The sequence below is a fragment of the Siphateles boraxobius genome, unplaced genomic scaffold (assembly GCF_051911475.1).
Source record: "Siphateles boraxobius isolate OS27281-9 unplaced genomic scaffold, OSU_SipBor_1 31, whole genome shotgun sequence".
In the NCBI taxonomy this organism is placed as follows: Eukaryota; Metazoa; Chordata; class Actinopteri; order Cypriniformes; family Leuciscidae; genus Siphateles; species Siphateles boraxobius.
In genome coordinates, this window is record NW_027508931.1 from 21,907,391 (window position 1) to 21,927,427 (window position 20,037).

General features: G+C 45.3%; 1 protein-coding gene and 1 long non-coding RNA gene across 4 annotated transcripts; both read left to right on the top strand.

Annotated features, from left to right (window-relative positions):
- Nucleotides 1-3,975: 3,975 nt before the first annotated feature.
- LOC143697152 (uncharacterized) lies at nt 3,976-9,661 on the top strand. 3 transcript variants are annotated; one of them, XR_013186194.1, is made up of 4 exons: nt 3,976-4,061; nt 4,389-4,456; nt 7,853-7,967; nt 9,591-9,661. It is a non-coding gene; the product is annotated as an uncharacterized LOC143697152 (long non-coding RNA). The 3 variants fall into 3 exon arrangements; XR_013186193.1 differs by having other exon boundaries at nt 4,017-4,056; XR_013186192.1 differs by lacking the exon at nt 3,976-4,061 and having other exon boundaries at nt 4,343-4,456.
- A 795-nt stretch (nt 9,662-10,456) lies between these two features.
- Nucleotides 10,457-19,400, top strand: LOC143697151 (uncharacterized). The gene is made up of 3 exons (XM_077194067.1): nt 10,457-10,651; nt 11,059-11,218; nt 19,241-19,400. The coding sequence occupies exons 1-3, from the start codon at nt 10,541-10,543 to the stop codon at nt 19,381-19,383; spliced, it is 414 nt and encodes a 137-aa protein (XP_077050182.1). The 5' UTR covers nt 10,457-10,540; the 3' UTR covers nt 19,384-19,400.
- Nucleotides 19,401-20,037: the final 637 nt, after the last annotated feature.

Sequence of the window (20,037 nt, forward strand, 5' to 3'; positions counted from 1 at the left end):
ATATTCAACATTTAACCGCATATATGTGTACTAAGAATGCCAGATAATGATTTAAAAACTCTAAATACATATTAGACCAAATAAATAATAAATAATTAGCTTTTTATTGAGTATGACGTTTTGACAAAAACAAAGTAATAACTGGAAAAACGTCTCGGGTTATGACTATAACCCTTGTTCCCTGAGAAGGGAACGAGACACTGCGTCGAGAATCGACACTTTGGAGACGCTCCCTTAGCGTGCGCCTCTGAAGTAAGAATGAAACTAATCCAATCCTGCTATTTTATTTTATGTTTTAATTTTTCTGATTTCATTTGATTATTTCTGTATTTTATCTTTTATTCTAAACTGTTTTAATTATTCTGATTTCTTTTGATTATTTTAATTTCTTCTATGTAAAGCACTTTGAATTACCATTGTGTATGAAATGTGCTATATAAATAAACTTGCCTTGCCTTGCCTTGCCTTGATTGGTGTTGCGTCGTGACGTAACATGTGACGGCATAACCGGATGCATAAAAGTGACGCTGACACACACACACATCAGCTCCGCAGTGAAGCAAGACGCTCTAAGGCCTCGAGGGGCATGGCAGGACGATGCAGTGTCTCGTTCCCTTCTCAGGGAACAAGGGTTATAGTAATAACCCGAGACGTTCCCTTTCGAGGGAACTCAACACTGCGTCGAGAATCACACTTTGGGGAACGAATGCCCACTAGGCCACGCACCGAAAACAGGCCTGCCCCGGAGTGAAACTGTCGAGACGCAAACAGATCCACTTCCACTGGTCCAAACCTCTGCCATATGAACTCCACCACCTCTGGATGGAGTCTCCATTCCCCGGGCCTCAGCCCCTGCCTCTACAGGATGTCTGCTCCCTGATTCAGAACCCCCGGGACATATATTGCTCTTATAGATAATATTTTCCCTTGGGACCATAAAATGATCTGATGCGCCAATCTGGATAGAGGATGCGATCTGAGTTTCTTTATCGGTTTAGATTAGCTACCACTGAGACGTGGTAACCTTTGATGTCTGTGAGGAAGCTCCTCAGAGCCCTGAACACAGCCAACATCTCTAGGCAATTTATATGCCAAGAATGATGATGGTCCTGCCACAGACCCCTGGCAAAGCGGCCGTCCGAGACCGCGCCCCAGCCAGCGAGGGAAGCGTCTGTCGAAACAGTTTCCCGGCGACATGACGCCCCTAACACTGGCCCTTGGGACAAGAACCAAGGTTTCATCCATATTAATAGGGAACCAAGGCATCTGCGCGTAACCTTAATTATACAGAACGGATTCCCCTTGGGGAAAAGACCCTTGGCTTTGAGCCACCACTGAAGGGGCCACATGTGAAACAGGCCCAAAGGAATTATGTTGGATGCCGCTGTTATGAGGCCCAGCAGTCTTTGAAATTGCTTTACAGTGATGGCCTGGCCGAGCTTTATCCCGGACACCATGGCCAGGATGGATTCGATACGAGCGGCAGACATACGTGCCCGCATCGTAACCGAATTCTATACCACGCACAGAAGAGTAGTCTTCTGAGCTGGGTCCAACACATTTTTCTTAGTGTTGAGCCTCAACCTCCGGTTCTGAATGTGGCCAAGGACGACATCTCGATGCCGAACTGCCATTTCTCGAGACTGGGCCAATATGAGCCAGTCGTCGATGTAATTCAGTATACGGATGCCCTGAAGCCTCAGTGGAGCCAGAGCCGCATCCATACACTTTGTGAACGTGCGGGGAGAAAGTGCTAGGCCGAACGGAACAACCCGATATTGGTATGCTTCGCCCCCGAAAGCGACCTCAGGAACCTCCTGTGACATGGAAGGATGGAGACATGAAAATAAGCGTCTTTTAGATCCATCGTGACATACCAGTTCTCGGATCTGATTTGGTTCACGATAATGGGGATATAAGCATTTTGAACCTGAATCTCCTCAAAGAACGATTCAAAAGCCCTAGATCTAAAATTGGCCTCAGTCCGCCATCCTTCTTTGGAACTATAAAGTACCGGCTGTAAAACCAGGACTCCCTGTCTGGTAGGGGAACACATTCTATGGCCCCTTAATTCCAGTAGAGTCTGTACCTCTTGTTCCATAACCTGAGCCTGTTCTGGAACCACTGCAGTCGGTACCACCCCAGCAAACTAGGGAGGTCGGTGACCGAACTGCAATCGGTACCCATATTTTATAATATTTTATAATGTACAGGACCCATATAGATATATTCGGAAGGCGTTGCCATTCTTCTACAAAATCTATAACTTTTGCTGTTTTTTTTCCACATAGCAGCAACATAGACTTAAAATACTCCGTCATTTTTGGTCATATAAATAAAATCAATACATGATTATAAACTATAGAGGGTCTTCTTTTTTTGTGTACACTCACATTAACATCAAAACCGTGTGCTTTTGTAAAATGAAGAAAATAAACAGGGTGTGCTTTCTGCCTCTCTGTCTCCGTTAAATTTTTTTCTGGTGCACGTCTCTAAACTTAAACAAAGCTCAGCGAATACTATTCACACAAGCACGAGCAATATATCTTTATAATAATTTAAGTTTGTACTTTTAAAATATCTAATTCAAAACTAAAATAAATATTCTCTGTTTATGTAATCTATTAAAAAAGAGAGAGGTGTCAGCCGATCTCATTATCGTTCTCTTAGCTCATTATTCTGCTAATCTGACACGCCCACGGAGAACGCGCGGTATTCAAACGCAAATGATCTGAAGCAACACATGCAAAGTGTCAACGCCCCTCATAAACGCGATAACACAACAAATGTAATCATCAGATTAATGTAGCCTACTATTTCTTCTTGCGAGGCTGTGTGAGGAGTAATCCTGGGACATTTACCTCAGAACATGTGCTGTTTTTTTTCATTCCGAGGAGCAACAGATCCATCTGATAAGTAAGTTCTTTATTATTATTGTTCTAATCGCGATATCATAGTGTATGTAAACCGCAAAAAGACTGTTTAAATATGAATCGCGTCCGTGTGTGAATGAATGAACTGAACAGTTTTTACCAAACCATGCTATACTGAGATGAGTGAAAATCGACTGAAATATGTTGAAATAACGTTAAAATATCTTTGTATTAGCAACGTATTAAACTGCAAATTAATATTTATGCCCTAATATAGGCTCATAAAAACAACAAACGATATGCCTACCCTGATAGCAATAGACTCCGGGGCGGATCCGCCCTCAAGCCGCTAGGTCCGCTGTTCTTTCAGACTCAATTCGGTCATTCGCACAGAATATGCCCCGCCTCCTGACAGCGCACTGTCAAGTCGCGGGCTCGCTACAGACGCTGGGCGGACCCGCTGACCAAACGCGCCTATTTCAACTGTCACCGTTATCACTGAATCCCGCACTGTGAAAAACCTACAACAGCTGTTCGAGTCGGCAAACACGGAACACGGTAAGAATAGTTTAAATATGCTTTATTTGTACAGTGTAACATTACCGTTCATACTGTACGTGTACAACATGATTTTATTTCTGAAATGATTGTGTAAAACCATAACTTAGTTACCGTTAGCAAATGGTCATTAGATTTAGCGGAGATTTGAGTAAAATGTTTTTGGTAATCAATAACTGGGTAAAAAGCTTTTTTTTGGATGGAATTATTTCTCTCTGGGAGGTGAGGTGATTTAATGTGATTTAACGTTTGCTGTCCGTATTTTTATCAAACCCTGAGCACATTATTTTCTCCCCTTTCCAGTAAAATGTCAGGCGAGAAATTATCATGTTAGGCCTGACGTTACCTAATACCTTTTTCACAGAATGTCTAGTATAAAGTTATAGTTTGTGTCGATTTTTGTTTCATTTTGACAGTTCCATCACCCCATGTAATATACATAATTCATATATAATACTGTACGTGTGTGTGTGTGTGTGTGTGTGTGTGTGTGTGTGTGTGTGTGTGTGTGTGTGTGTGTGTGTGTGTGTGTGTGTGTGTGTGTGTGTGTTCTGTTTCAGCTTACAGTTCGTTCAAGTGCTAGCTGCTACCAGTCTGATCTACTGTTTCATCTCCGAATATCTGAGTAAAGTAAGATTTAATACTTTTCCAATTTGATTTAGCCAGATATTTTGTCAAATACTGACACTGGTCCCCACTACAGCATTTAACACTGTACTGGTTTGGTTAGTTTGAGTTCATTTTGGTTTACATCATGACAAATATATTTTCAACCACCTCCCCATGTAATGTTGTTTCAGATAATTATTTCATATTTTATTAAGAGACTGCGTGTGTGTGTGTGTGTGTGTGTGTGTGTGTGTGTGTGTGTGTGTGTGTGTGTGTGTGTGTGTGTGTGTGTGTGTGTGTGTGTGTGTGTGTGTGTGTGTGTGTGTGTGTGTGTGTGTTCTGTTTCAGCTCAGCTTACAGTTCGTTCAAGTGCTACCAGTCTGATCTACTGTTTCATCTCCGAATATCTGAGTAAAGTAAGATTTAATACTTTTCCAACTTGACTTAGCCAGATATTTTGTCAAATACTGACACTGGTCTCCACTACAGCATTTAACACTGTACTGGTTTGGTTACTTATTGTCGATGCCTGCTGTATAATTATTTTTGAAAAAACTCTACAAATTTAGTTATTTTCCACAACTCGCTGTTGCAATCTGTATTTTGTGTTTCTGTAACGTTTCTTTTAGACAAAATGAATAGAAAAACTGTACCTGTCTCCAGCTCCACCTTAAGACGGAGGACCCATGTAGACGTAGATAAACGACTTAGACAAATTAGGGATGACTGCACAAATTTGACTGACTTTCAAATAACAACAGATAGGGAACGTGTATATGTCAATAGCACATTTTTTGAAGACAGTACAGACAATCCAACTGAAACTGGACTAGTCTTTAGTGAGGAGGAAGGTGGCATGGAGGTAGATGCAGACATACAGGAGGGTTTCGTGGTTGGCAGCTTTGATAGGCCGATTCAGACATCTGATTCAGAACATTCAGATAATGAACTGTCTGAGACATTTTCACTCTCTGACAGCATTTCCAACTGGGGCATACACTTTAGAATTTCTTTGGTTGCTTTTACAGCACTATTGTGCATTCTTCGCATTTGCCATCCTGATCTTCCAAAGGATGCTAGAACTCTCCTTAGGACTAAGACAAAGTACTCTATCATAGAAAGAGCTGGGGGACAGTACCACTATTTTGGTATTCTAACATCACTTAGAATTACGCTGTCTAAATACATACACACACTTGCAGACAATTTATGTTTGAAGTTACAAATTAACATTGATGGACTTCCTTTGTCCAAGAGCTCTAGTCTGCAACTGTGGCCCATTCTTGGACTGCTACTGAGTGTTCCTATGAAAGAACCAGTAGTGATCGGTTTATTCTGTGGATCAAAGAAACCAAGCTCAGCAAAAGAGTTTCTTGAAGATTTTGTAACTGAGTTACAACAGCTTGAAAAAGGCTTTGACATAGAGGGTAAGCCATTGAAGCTCGAGCTGGACACAGTCATTTGTGACACACCAGCCAGGTCCTTTGTTAAAAACACAAAGAACCGTAATGGTTACCATGGTTGTGACAAATGTTCTCAGCCTGGTAAATACATTAACAGACGCATGACATACCCATGTACAGACTAAGCTCTAAGGACAGATTATACATTTGAAAGAATGATTGATGAGGTGCATCATCATGAGGGCCCACATCCATTTTATGGCAGTAGTGTTGGCATGGTTTCACAATTCCCTCTAGATTATATGCATTTGGTTTGTTTAGGTGTGGTTAGGCGTTTGTTGAACATTTGGCTCAGCGGTCCGCTGAATTTCAGAGTACCTGCAAACAGAATTGAAAGAATGTCCGCTAAACTGGTAGAAATGCGTCCCTATATTCCTGTGGAGTTTGCTCGAAAGCCCAGATCGCTGAGGGAATTAGATCGCTGGAAGGCCACTGAATTGAGGCAGTTTCTGCTGTACACAGGACCTGTAGTATTAAGTACCTTTCTGGACCAAAATATGTACAACAATTTCATGCTACTCTTCTCTGGTATTGCTATTTTAGTAAGTCCTAGACTATCCTGCCACACACAGTATGCTCGCACCTTGCTTAGATCTTTTGTTTCACACTTTGGGGAAATATATGGTAAAGATCAACTTGTGTATAATGTACATGCTTTGGTCCATCTGGCAGATGAAGTACAACGACATGGTTGTCTTGACTCATTTTCTGCATTTCCCTATGAAAGTTACCTACACAAACTAAAAAGGCTTGTCAGAAAACCAGACTTTCCTCTTGCCCAAATTATCCGTCGACTGTCCGAGATGAGAATTACTAACACTCCTTTAAATGGTGCCTCTTTTAAAAAAACAGCACTTTGTTGGGCCACTTGTAGATGGATTGTCAGTGAAAGCACAGTATGGTGAGATGGCCTGTGACAAGTGGACTGTTAAAGTTTCAACCGGGAATAATGTCTTTGTTATTGGAAAAGAGATTTGTATGATACATAACATTGTGGAATGCAGTGATGGAGTGTACGTAGTGTACAAAGAATTTTCAGAGAAGTCTTTGTTCTTCACTTACCCATTCAATTCTGACTATCTGAATATCCATACTAGGCCTATGTCAGAAACATTGGATTTCTGAACAAGTGTGTTAAAGCTTCAGAGCTTGTCCAAAAATGTGTTGTTTTACCTCATAGGGATGGTTTTGTGGCCATACCCTTATTTCATACATTTTAGGAATATCTCCAAAGGTAAAAGGTTTAGTTCACCCAAGAATTACTAATATTTTAAGATAATTTACTCACTCTCAATTTTTATTATTTTATTTTATTTTTTATTATTGGGTGAACTAAAACTTTAAGGTTAAAGAGGCTTATCAGTTTTTCCTTTTTTATAATTACCAGTTAAAAGGTAAAGGCATTTTCAGATTATTCATTCTTAGCTTAGTTATTTTTTTCTGGGGAGAATGGTACTTTTAGTTTTAGCTCTTGTGTTCTCATATTAGCTGTAAGAATGGATGCGGTTGCACATTAGTTTTGATGACAGGTGTTTATATAGAATTAGGACCAGATACAATGACAAAAAATGACATTACCATGCATCATCACAAACACTGCAGTCCGAAGCTGGATAACAATTAACTGTAAGTACTTTACTGTAAGTTGCTTGTTCAATGTGTTCAAAGTCATGTTTGTTTATATAGCACTTTATACAATACATATTGTTTCAAAGCAACTTCACAGTAAGTTGACAGTTCATTGTTGATTCAATTGAGTTCAATAAGGCCACATTTACACTGCAGGTCTTGATGCCCAATTCTGATTTGTTGACCATATCTGAATTTTTTGGACCAGCTTCTTTCATTTAAAAGTGACCCATATGCAATTACACCATGCACTTGGTGAAATAACCCAAGGTAGATGTACTGACCTGTTCTTGAAACAGGAAGTTAAATTTCTCTGGTGCTGTTTGTTACTTCTCGTTTAAGGATGTTTCACTTAATTGAGTTCCTGCTAAACAAAACCGTAGCAGTAGTGCCACAAAATTGGTACAGTGATGGAGTTACCTACTGGCCAAACTACAAAAATGATGAGAGAGTGAACAGGGCAGTGAAAAATTCTGAGGAACCTGGACCTGACTGGAAAAAATATGATGCCAGAGTTATTAAATCATGTGGTATTTTCATTTTAAATAACCTAAATGGCTTTTGTAAGCAAATATCAAAGTATTTTGGCAATATGTTATATGAGAAAACCCTTTTAATTACATTGTCTCATAATGTTCTGTTGTCTATAGTTCTGTTCTTTTTTACTCTATTAATTTGAAGGTCCACTGAAGTTTAACATGTAGGCTATTTAATTTTTAGATGACTACTTTGTGGCACGACAACTTTTGAAGAAAGCTCTAAAGTGCAACACATCAGATCTACAGTCTGAAGAGGAAGAGGAGGAGATTCGGCCAAAAAGAAGGCCAAAGCCGATGTTAGTATACGTATATTATCCTTTATATTTTACATTAACTTTTTGGCCTCTATATTTTCTCAAAAACATAATTTAGTTTTATGATATGATGAACCCGACAACCACCACACGTAAAGCCAGCTTAAATAGAGTTAAATGGACAGTATGTTTTCTGGTTTCTCAGAGAAACCATTCTCAACCAATTTCACTGATTTACAACTTAAAGCTGCAGTAGGTAGTTTTGAGAAAATGTTGACTTAGCCTGAAAATTTGAACAAGCACAACTTACAGGTCCAACCCCCTTGCTCTCTGCTGCGCTACAGCCCTCCCTCCACAGCTCCTCCCCCACAGCGGAGCCTGCCGTGAACGCGCAGGCTAGTAAGCAGGACCACCGATGACGGCGGATTATAAACAGTTATGGAACATTCAATAATAGGGACGAAACATCAACAATATGCTTTACATTGACTATGGCCTGCCCATACTTTGACTACAAACTTGGTCCTCAAATCATTATGTATTTTGCAATACATGTAACTTTATAACGTTGCACTCTTTCTATAAGTTATAAATAGCTAGTAAGATAACGTTAAAGGATTAGTTCACTTTTAAAAACACTTTTGCTGATAATTTACTCACCCCCATGTAATCCAAGATGTCCATGTCTTTCTTTCTTTAGTCGAAAAGAAATTAAGGTTTTTGATGAAAACATTCCAGGATTTTTCTCCATATAATGGACTTCAATGGGACACAGGACCAAGGTTTCAAGGAACAAATTACAGTTTCAGTGCAGCTTCAAAGGGCTTTAAACGATACCAGACGATGAATAAGGGTCTTATCTAGCGAAACGATCGGCCATTTTAAAAATAAATGAAAAACTTAGTTTTATAAGCACAAATGCTCGCCTTGCTCTGTTCTGTGATGCAAGTTTGTGACTCTCCTGTTTGAACTTGTTCATCAAAATGAACAAATCTTTTTTCAAGTCATTTTGTTCGTTGAATGAACGAAATGACTCCGAAAAAGACTCGTTCAAAATGAACTAATCTTTTTTCGAGTCATTTCGTTCGTTGAATGAACGAAATGACTCGAAAAAAGATTTGTTAATTTGGATGAACGAGTTCGAACAGAAGAGTCACGAACGACGGTACGCGCTCGCGCTGTGCAGAAGAGGGGTGATCAGCGCGTACACGAGCGTGATTGACACTGCTAAGACATTCCTCCTGGCTCTGATTGGTTGTTTCTGACCGGGAACGGTGTATTTCTGCAAATGGCAATAGGACCACTGGGAGGAGCCAGAGGAGCTTGATTTTTTCACACATTATCTGTCTCATATTCTACTTTCAGGACATAATGACAGTTTTAACAAATATTTGTTTACAAAAGCTACCTACTGGAGCTTTAAGTTCTTAGGCCAATGAAAATGTTTATGACAGACGTTTTTATCCAAAGCAACTTACATTGCATTTCAAGGTACCCATTTGCATTCCTATCAGATCTTGCTTTTCCTGCGAATCGAACCCATGACCTTAGCATTGCAAGCGCCAACACTCTACTGTTTGAGCTACAGGAAGGCTTTACATTTATTATTAATAAGAGTAATTAATAAGATGTATACTGCTTGTTTTTTTCCACCCTAATTTATAGTCATTTCTTGGGAGACTCTGATGAGAGCGGGGAGGAAGATGCTCATAAAAATAGAGGCAAACTTTTAACCCAACCATTAGCTCCTGTTATCGCACCACCACCTTTTATCCTAAGTAGCGGCACAGCTGCTCCACCTCCACCCATTTCTCCACCTCCACCTATTTCACCACCTCCACCCATTTCACCGCCTCACTGTTCACAGAGACCAGCAGAAGAGCAAACCCCTTCTGCAAGCAGGGTCTACAGACCTACCTGGCGGGGGGGAAGATGTGGATCAGACAGTATTGCCTGCTCTAGTGAGCAATACGTCATTAGATACAAGACTCAAATAGAGTTTATTTTGTCAGCTTTTTTATTTTTATGCATATGATTGAAGGGTTTTCATCAGCAAGGTACACGTATGATTTGTGAAAGCCAGGAGAGACCCTGATTAAGGCAGTGACAGTTGGGAGATGGGCAGCCATCCACTTAGTCCTGTGTCAAATTTACTATTTAACTTTTATCATATTTAGTCAAACTTATCCTGTTTTTGTTTAGTTCTTTTTTTAGTCAACTGAACTTATGGGCATTTTAATCTAGTTTTTATTCAATGAAAACTTACATTTTTTGACATGCTGTAAGATAATCACTTAATCAATCATTTAGTTGAGCTTCTGTTTGTGTTCTCTGATCAATGCTTATATGTGATTAGAATCCTAAATTCAATTATTTAAGGAATCTATTAAAAAAATATACAGTATGTATATCTCATCTGTTCGGTGAATTGTGCCTTAATGAGTTGACCAATGCAGAATGAAATTTATTTATATATTACAAACTTTTTTCTTTCTTTTTTTACAGCTGCAGAAGTCCACATATTAAGCCTGCTGGAACTAATAAAGCATCAACAAGAGCAACTTATAACTAAAGTAAATTACTTGACGAGCAAGTTGAATCCACCAGGCCAAGACATGGAAATGCCTGAAAACCCAGTTGTGTTTCCATTAACATCCATGACAGAGGTTGAGAATTTTGAGGAATGGCTCAAAAATCCTGAAAATAATCAACTGAAGTTTAGTGTGGTGAGTTGTTTTTCCCAATCTCATTAAGATAAGTTTACATTAGATAGTGTTTTACTGTTAAAGTATGTTGATATTTCCTAATTTTGTTCAGAGTCGATTCTTTATTTTGTGAGAAAATTACTTTATTTATCATGCATTTACAACTTTGTAGAAGGTTTACATTTAACAAACAGCTATGCATTTTACACATTGCATGTAAGGAAACATTTAAAAGCCATAATAGGGGCACTTTAAAATGACCTTGGGATGTGAATGACCTTGGGATTTTGTTATAGTTAATTATTTTGAATGTTTTAAGCAAAATATTTTTATCAGCCATTTTATCAATGTTTTGAATGGTCTTCCAGTCAATCAGAAAGTCTTATTCTTATGCCTTTAATAAATAACAGATTTTTGTTACATTTTAGATTTCCTCCCTGGCAACTATTGGGGGCCATGACACGAAACGTGTCACATGGAACATCCTTTCCCGCATGTTCCATGACGATGTTGGGAGGAGGATCAACTGGAAGGGCATGAATGGGAAAAAGTCATTCAACCAGATGGAGTCAAAGAAGTTACTCCTGTGTAAGTAAATGTAGAGTATGTTTCATGATTTCATGAAAGTATGATGTATTGGAACATCAGAAACAAAGAAAAACTAAATAATGACTATTGTAACGCTTGATGTAAAGCAAGTCAAATTAGTAGTTCCCTTTCGTTGTCACTCCGAGTTACGTCGGATGACGACGAATGGGGTTTCGCTTAGAAAGCCTATCAACTTCGAGTATTACAAAACGAGCCAATGGCAAAGAAATGCCATGGGTCTGCGGAATTTGCATGACGTAACTCCGCCCCACCTCGTGGGTATAAAAGGAGGACGCCAGCAACAGGCAGATATGTTTTCGCTTCGGAGCCAAGTGTAATTCTTCACTCCTTAAGCTATCTCTGATTGTCAGCTTCTTACGAGACGAGCAGCTCTCCAGTGTTGGTGTGACGGCGATCTCCCGGCGAGTGCACACTTCCTGCTTATCTGAGCGTGGTTTGCCAGCGAGTGTGTTCTCCGCGGGCGCTTCAGCACTGAGTTACTCTCACAAAAAGAGCTTGCACGCGGCACGTCTTTTTAAAGATGCCTCGCCCGTGCACTTCTGGTTGCGGTCGACTGGTGTCTGACTCTGATGGACACGAGCGCTGCTTGGTGTGTTTGGGCTTTGATCACGCTAAAGCAGCGCTCGTGGATGAGTCATGTTCTTTCTGTGGGAACATGACCATCGCAACACTTAGATCGAGACTCAAGGATCTCGCAAGAGTGAGAGTCCCCTCATCCACACCCCGATCTAGCGCCTCCTCGAGAAGCTCTACTTCGGCTGGTGGCCAGGGTGATCTGAGGGTGACTGTGTGGAACAAAGCGCCGACTATGTGTCCGTGCCCCACAGCACCTTCTCCAGTGTTGCAACCCGCGAGCGTTCAGGGGATCCTCGCGGGACCGTCGTTTGAGGTCCCGCGGGTGTCCTTTGGCGCTCCAGAGGAAGATGCGATGTCAATCCCAGCATCACTAGGCGGGTCTGATTCGTCTGGAAGTGACGACTCGTCACAGCTGCCACCCTCGGGTGTGAATACGGCTGTGGCTCAGTCCGATCCAGAGATGACGGCCATGCTTTCCCGGGCGGCCGCGAGCATTGGTTTGGAGTGGAACCCTCCACCCTGTCCTGAGCGCTCGCGGCTGGACGATTGGTTTTTGGGTGCAGCTGCGGCTTCCCGTCCTCAGCCTGCCCCAATACCTTTCTTCCCGGACGTGCATGATGAAATCTCGAAGTCCTGGAAGACTCCCATGTCTTCCCGCGACCGCTCGCTGATTTCATCCGCCTTTCCTCCCCTCGATGGGGCAGCCGCCCGTGGGTACACTGGGCTCCCCCCGGTTGAGCGCTCTGTTGCGATGCAGTTGTGTCCTCAGAGTGCTTCTTCTCGCGGCGAGCCTAAGCACCCATCCAAGGCCTGTAGGTTCTCGTCTACCCTAGTGGCGAAGTCCTACAGAGCGGCGGGACAGGCGGCTGCCTCTTTGCATGCCATGGCCACTCTGAAGGTCTATCAGGCGCAGATGCTAAGGGACATGCACGAGGGTAGGACGGACCCAGGGCTCTTCGATGAGCTGCGCGCCGCCACCGACCTCGCCCTCCGGGCGACGAAGGTGACCGCACGCTCCCTGGGTCTGGTGATGTCCACAGCTGTGGTCCAGGAGAGACACTTGTGGCTGAACCTGGCTGACATGCGGGACGCTGAGCGCTCTCGCCTGCTCGACTCCCCCATGTCCCAGGCCGGCCTATTCGGCGGTGCGGTGGAGGACTTCGCCCAACAGTTCTCCACCGCCCAGAAACAGACTGAGGCCATTAGGCACATTCTGCCCCGACGGCCCGCTGCTGCCTCCACCCAGCCGACCGGGCAGATCCCTCAGTCTGTTCGCCGCCGAGGGCGCCCTCCTGCGGCTCCCGCCCCTCCCGCCCGGCCCAAGCAGCAGCCTCCACCCAGGCCCGGTCGCGGAGGAAGCCGTAAGAAGGCGCCCCAGCCCTCTCCAGCCCCGCCCCCGCTAAACGCCGGGCCAAGCGGCGCTCCTGAGACGGGCTGCTCAGGGATGCTGAAAATTACTTCTCAGGAGATGGTAGCAGGACCACTCCTTCCCCCGGTGGAGGGCCGGGGGAGAATCTTTTGTTCTCCACTGCCCCCTGCTCACCCACGGGTGGGCATCACCCTAATGTGGTTAAAGAAAGAAGTAACATTCCCATCCCTGAGCACACAGAGTTCTCGGACGACACGGTGCGCCGCCTCCGAGCCGTGCACCCCTCGTCCCCCTCTGTCCCAGAGCCGGTTGGCAGTGCGCGCCGTCCCCGGACCGTGGCGCTCCCTTCCGCCTCTGTCGCCAGCCCCCTGGCAGAGCAGACCCCCGTGGAACGTTCTTCCTTCCCTGGTCTCCTCTGTCAGGGCGCGGTTAATGACTGTGCCCCCACACCGGGCCGCTATGCCGTCCACGTCCGGGCCAGTCATTCCGCCCTGCTGCACCATCGGTGGGAAGTCTGTGGTCCGTATGACCCCGCTGGTACAGTTTTTGGGAGCCTGGCTAAAGCTCCCCCTCCTGTCCCGCTGGGTCGCACGGACGATCAGGCTCGGCTACGCGATTCAGTTCGCGCGGTCTCCTCCCCGCTTCAGGGGAGTCCGCTCCACTTTGGTCGGTGGCAACGCCCCTATCATGAGAGCAGAGATCGCCACCCTGCTGGCGAAGGGTGCGATCGAGACCGTCCCTCCGGCCGAGATGAGGACCGGCTTCTACAGCCCGTACTTCATTGTCCCGAAGAAAACCGGTGGGTTACGGCCAATCCTGGACCTGTGTGCGCTGAACCGTTCCCTTCACAGGGTGCCGTTCAAGATGCTCACTGCCAAACACATTCTCGGATGTGTGCGGCCCCAGGATTGGTTTGCAGCTATCGACCTGAAGGACGCCTACTTTCATGTCTCCATTCTCCCTCGACACAGACCGTTCCTTCGGTTTGCCTTCGAGGGGCAGGCATACCTGTACGCGGTTCTCCCTTTCGGGCTAGCCCTGTCTCCTCGCGTCTTCACGAAGGTCGTCGAGGCAGCCCTTGTTCCCCTTCGGGAACACGGGGTTCACATCCTGAACTACATCGGCGACTGGCTGATCCTAGCTTACTCTCGAGACCAGGTATGCGAACACAGGGACCTAGTGCTCCGGCACCTAGCTCGTCTGGGCCTTCGGGTCAACTGGGAAAAGAGCAAACTTTGCCCCGTGCAGAGGATCTCTTTTCTCGGTATGGACATCGACTCGGTCGCCATGTCCGCGCAGCTTACGAGTGAGCGCGCGCAGTCACTGCTGACTTGCCTGAGACAGTACGAGGGCAAGAGTACGGTTCCACTGAAACTCTTTCAGAGGCTCCTGGGGCATATGGCATCTGCAGCCGTGGCAACGCCGCTCGGATTGCTTCATATGAGACCGCTTCAGCTTTGGCTTCGCGACCGAGTCCCGAGGTGGGCATGGCAACACGACACCTTCCGAGTAACAGTTACTCCGTCTTGCCGTCAGACCTTCACCCCATGGTCGGACCTCAGTTTTCTACGGGCCGGAGTGCCCCTGGAACGAGCTTCGCGGCATGTTGTTGTAACGACAGATGCCTCCTCCACGGGCTGGGGTGCCATGTGCAATGGACGTGCTGCCGTGGGCTCCTGGACAGGACCCCGCCGCCTCTGGCACATCAATTGCCTCGAGTTGCTGGCCGTACGTCTTGCTTTGCGCCGCTTCCGGGCCGTGCTCAAGAACCAACACGTACTAGTCCGTTCAGACAATACCGCCACTGTAGCGTACATCAACCATCAAGGTGGTCTACGCTCCCGCCGTATGTCGCAACTCGCCCGCCACCTCCTCATATGGAATCAGAAGCATCTGAGGTCGCTTCATGCCATTTACATCCCCGGAACCCTGAACTGTGCAGCCGACGAGCTCTCACGGCTTCAGCCCCTCCCGGGAGATTGGTGACTCCATCCCCAGTCGGTTCAGCTGATTTGGGACCAGTTCGGGGACGCACAGATAGATCTGTTTGCCTCTCACGACTCGACCCATTACGCCCTGTATTATTCCCTGACCGAGGGCACCCGCGGCACGGATACACTGGCGCACAGCTGGCCGCGGGGCCGCAAATATGCGTTTCCCCCAGTGAGCCTTCTTGCGCAGACCCTGCGCAAGGTCAGGGAGGACGAGGAGCAAGTCATTCTGGTCGCGCCATACTGGCCCGCCCGGACCTGGTTCTCCGAACTAGTACTCCTCGCGACAGCACCTCCCTGGCCGATTCCCCTGAGGAAGGACCTCCTTTCTCAGGGACGGGGCACCCTATGGCACCCTCGTCCCGATCTTTGGAACCTCCACGTGTGGCTCCTGGATGGGACGAAGCAGGTTTGAGTACCCTTCCACCTACGGTGGCGGCTACCATCACTTCCGCTAGAGCGTCGTCCACGAGACACGTCTACGCGTTGAAGTGGAACCTCTTCGTCAACTGGTGCTCTTCTCACCGAGAAGACCCCCGGAAATGTTCGATTAGTGTCGTGCTTTCCTTCCTTCAAGATAGGCTGGAGCGAAGGCTGTCTCCCTCCACCCTGAAAGTCTATGTTGCCGCTATTGCCGCACACCATGACCCAGTCGAAGGTAAGTCTGTTGGAAGTGTAGGGTATGGACCAATCAGACACATACTATTTATTCATTATATACAAAGGTTTATGAAACTCCTCACACAGCCCAAATGAACAAACACAAGTGAAAGAAACAGTGTCATGTTACAGGGCATGATAAGGAGATTTTACGACCTCCGAGGAATGTGGCCACATACTCAAGAGAGAGACTATGAAACAGAAACCCTCTTTAAAAGAGACCTTGCTGCGTTAATCATAGACTAACTGATCTATAAATGAACATGCATAAAACTGTGAAAGAAACAGTGTAAATGGTTTACTGTCTCGTGTACTATTAGGTATATATTATGGTATGTATCCTGGTATTCAACCAACTAACGATCAATGTAACCTCACCTGTATAATGCCTCCTACCTAAATAATCCTCATTTAATGACTCACACTTTGATGTACATCACCTTCTTCTAGAATGCAGTGTGGATGTGTTATAGCTATTTTAGCATTAATGAAGGTATAATCATATTATGGGACAAAGATCCGTAAATCAACTAAGAGCCACTTTCCCTCTCAGACATGTCCCCTTTCTGATTGGTCGAGTTCAACCCTTAGGGGAGGATCTTCTCCAGGCCTTATTAGAGACACTCCACATGTGACCTCCCTCTCTTAGTTCTTTCATCCAGCCGGAACACTGTTCTGGTGTTACTGGGGAACCCCCTCCCCCTCCACGGGGGCCCCAGGGCCCAGCAGGCCTCGATTCCAACCAGATATGGGCTCAGGCAGGAGAGAGATGACTCTCTCACAAAGAACCAAGGACAATCTCAAGAGTTTAGGAACAAAGACTCCAACCAACAACGACTCCAATCACCCATCCTTCCGACTTCCTCACTTCTCCTGGGTGCTCGGCGTGGCCTCAACAGAGTCCCAGGCCTACACCAAACCAGCCATGCGTTCCTGGAGAAAGAGAACGCTCAACCAACTTCCACTTGACACTTCCGGAACCATCAACGACTTCAATTTTCAACAACTTCAAGAATTGTTCCCATTACAAATGCAAGTATTCAATTCAATGAAATGTGAAAATGAAATTCTGATGGTTCTTCTCATAGACCCTCTTCCGGTTTCCAATTTCATCCTATCACTAACCTATTTATGTATTCATGTGTGTATGTTGTTTAGTTTATTTATATTCATATAAATATCTATATTTAGTTAATAAAACTTGTACATAATATGTATTTGGTTCTGTTTTGTTTGCAATACAAGTCACTTTACGATCACGGTTTTTGCTACTGGCTCAAAGTACTGTACAGGCGAAGAAATAATTATTCTTCGGTGGCCATGGAAGATACCCTTTTCTTAGAATAAATTAATAATCAAAAGAGTTCGTTGGAAGAACTGATTAATTGATTGTAATATTAATTCAGCCACATCAAGTTAATCCGATTAACTGACCCAAATATTTATAATTAATAATAACAAGATATTATTGATTATTAATATTTCCAAAAAGCTGAGTTCCTTACAGAAGGCACGACCTGATCATCAGGTTCCTGAGAGGAGCGAGGAGACTGAATCCTCCTCGCCCTCCTCTCGTTCCCTCTTGGGACCTCTCAGTGGTTCTAACTGCCCTGCGGAGTGCTCCCTTTGAGCCTTTGCAATCAGTGGAGCTTAAGTTCCTGTCTATGAAGACAGCACTCCTGGTTGCATTGGCCTCCATCAAGAGGGTGGGGGACTTGCATGCATTTTCCGTTGACGAAGCGTGCCTGGAATTTGGGCCGGCTTACTCTCACGTGATCCTGAGACCCCGGCCTTGATATGTGCCCAAGGTTCCTACCACTCCCTTCCGGGACCAGGTGGTGAACCTGCAAGCGCTGCCCCCGGAGGAGGCAGACCCAGCCTTGGCACTGCTCTGTCTAGTACGCGCCCTCCGCGCCTATGTAGACAGGACGCAGTGTTTCAGGACCTCAGACCAGCTCTGTGTCTGTTATGGTGGGAAGCTGAAGGGAAAGGCTCTCTCCAAGCAAAGGTTGTCTCACTGGATAGTGGACGCCATTGCTTTGGCATACCAGCAGCAAGGTCGACCGTGCCCCCTTGGTGTGACTGCCCACTCCACCAGGAGTGTGGCATCCTCTTGGGCTCTAGCGCATGGCGCCTCGCTAACAGACATCTGCAGAGCTGCAGGCTGGGCGACACCTAACACATTCGCCAGATTCTACAATCTCCGAGTGGAGCCAGTGTCCTCTCATGTACTCGCTTCAACCAGCTAGTACTGGACCCGCTCAGGTGTCTTTGCTTGTTCGCCATTCCACTCCACGGACTGGATACGTGCGATATTCTCCTCAGGTGAGCTTCCCCGAAAGCCCTGAGTTCCTCCAGCACTCCTGACGTTGGCGCCAGTGTCTATTCCCTGTGCGTCGGCTAGGTGCCTCCCGTGTGCATGGTCCCTCCCCTGAGCGACCCCCACATGTGTATTTCCACTGTAAGCCTCTTGAGCATGTGTCTTTCCCTTGGCAAGCCACCTTGCCACCCTGGGGTTGAAATATTCCACCTGCGGCATGACACCCCAGTGTTCTCCATGTCTCCTTCGGGTCACATGTGTATTCTCTAAGTCCCCCCCTCTGGGTTGGCAGTAATTGCATATTCCCCTGAACTTGGGATATGCCCCCCAGTGTACCTTGGTATTCCTGTGCTAAATAGGAGTCCTTCGTCCGTGCCAGTCTCACGACAGGGATCTCAGATTACGCAGGGCACTGGAAGACAGCTGAGAAGGTGGCGTGATTAGACTGGTAACCCCATTCGTCGTCATCCGACGTAACTCGGAGTGACAACGAAAGGGAACGTCTCGGTTACGTATGTAACCCTCGTTCCCTGAGTAGGGTTACGTCTGCCTGCCACTTTCCGCTGTACCGCGGGGATCGCCTGAGCTCAGTCTTGGCTCCTCAGCGAAGAAACATATCTTGCCTGTTGCTGGCGTCCTCCTTTTATACCCACAAGGTGGGGCGGAGTTACGTCATGCAAATTCCGCAGACCCTTGGCATTTCTTTGCCATTGGCTCGTTTTGTAATACTCGAAGTTGATAGGCTTTCTAAGCGAAACCCCATTCGTCGTCATCCGACGTAACGTCTCCGTTCCCTACTCAGGGAACGAGGGTTACATACGTAACCGAGACGTTTTCTTATGTCTTATTCGAACTACAGAAATGCGACCCGATCTGGCAATCTTACATAGTGTGGTTATAGAAGATATAGGACCGCAAAGCGGAGGCAGAAGTGCCATTCACCCTGTTACGACTTTAACACTGAAATGATTTTGGAAACATTATTTTAAGTTAAAAAAAAGATTGTCTATCCTCTAAAAAACAACAACCTGGTAGCTTCAATGTGATTTCATGACATTTAATGAAAATCTGCTTGTGTATTACAGGTGCTGTGAGAAAGAGCCATGTCTCCCGTGCCGCCACCGATGACGACATTACAAAACATGTAATCCGGTGGTTCAACCTGGCATCAGATAGGGGAAGCTCAAGGAGCCGTCCCCCCTGTCAGCAAACCTTGACCCAACAGTAGTGAAAAAAACACTTTATCATTTTAGTGTAATGTTTTTCACTAAATAAAATGATGTTCCTGGTACAATTCATGGTTGATTTCATTTTTTCTGTAATGTCTATTCAATTTGTACATGAATAAAACTATAAAAAAAATAGTAAATACATTTATAGTCTGTATTAGCCTATTTTTAATTGTTACTGGCTAAAAATTATTAATGCTTAATGATTTCATGTTTTATTCATATTAATAAAGGCAGATACATTAATAACTATTCAAGCTTTTATAGAGCAATCCAGTCTATCTAATGTTCGTCCACCATTAGATTTTAAATATATATGTAGCTATAGTTTTGGCCAGATAATTCATATCCAGATCGGATCCGCGGCGGATCCGCTGCTTCATAAACGGGTCCAGATCGGATCCGCGGCGGATAAGCTGCTTTATCAGCGGATATGGGTAGGGTCTGCCGCGGATCTGGTCTGGATCCGCAATCATTATCTGTTCCGGATACGTTGCGCTGTGCAAGTGGACTCCATTCCGGACCCGTTTTGCAGATCCGTTCCGGAGCTTGTGGTACCTCCGCGGCGGATCCGGTCTGGAGTCAGTTTGCTATCTGGGTATGTTACAGACGAAATATGAAAGACAACATTTTGTTGACTAGTTTTGGATAGA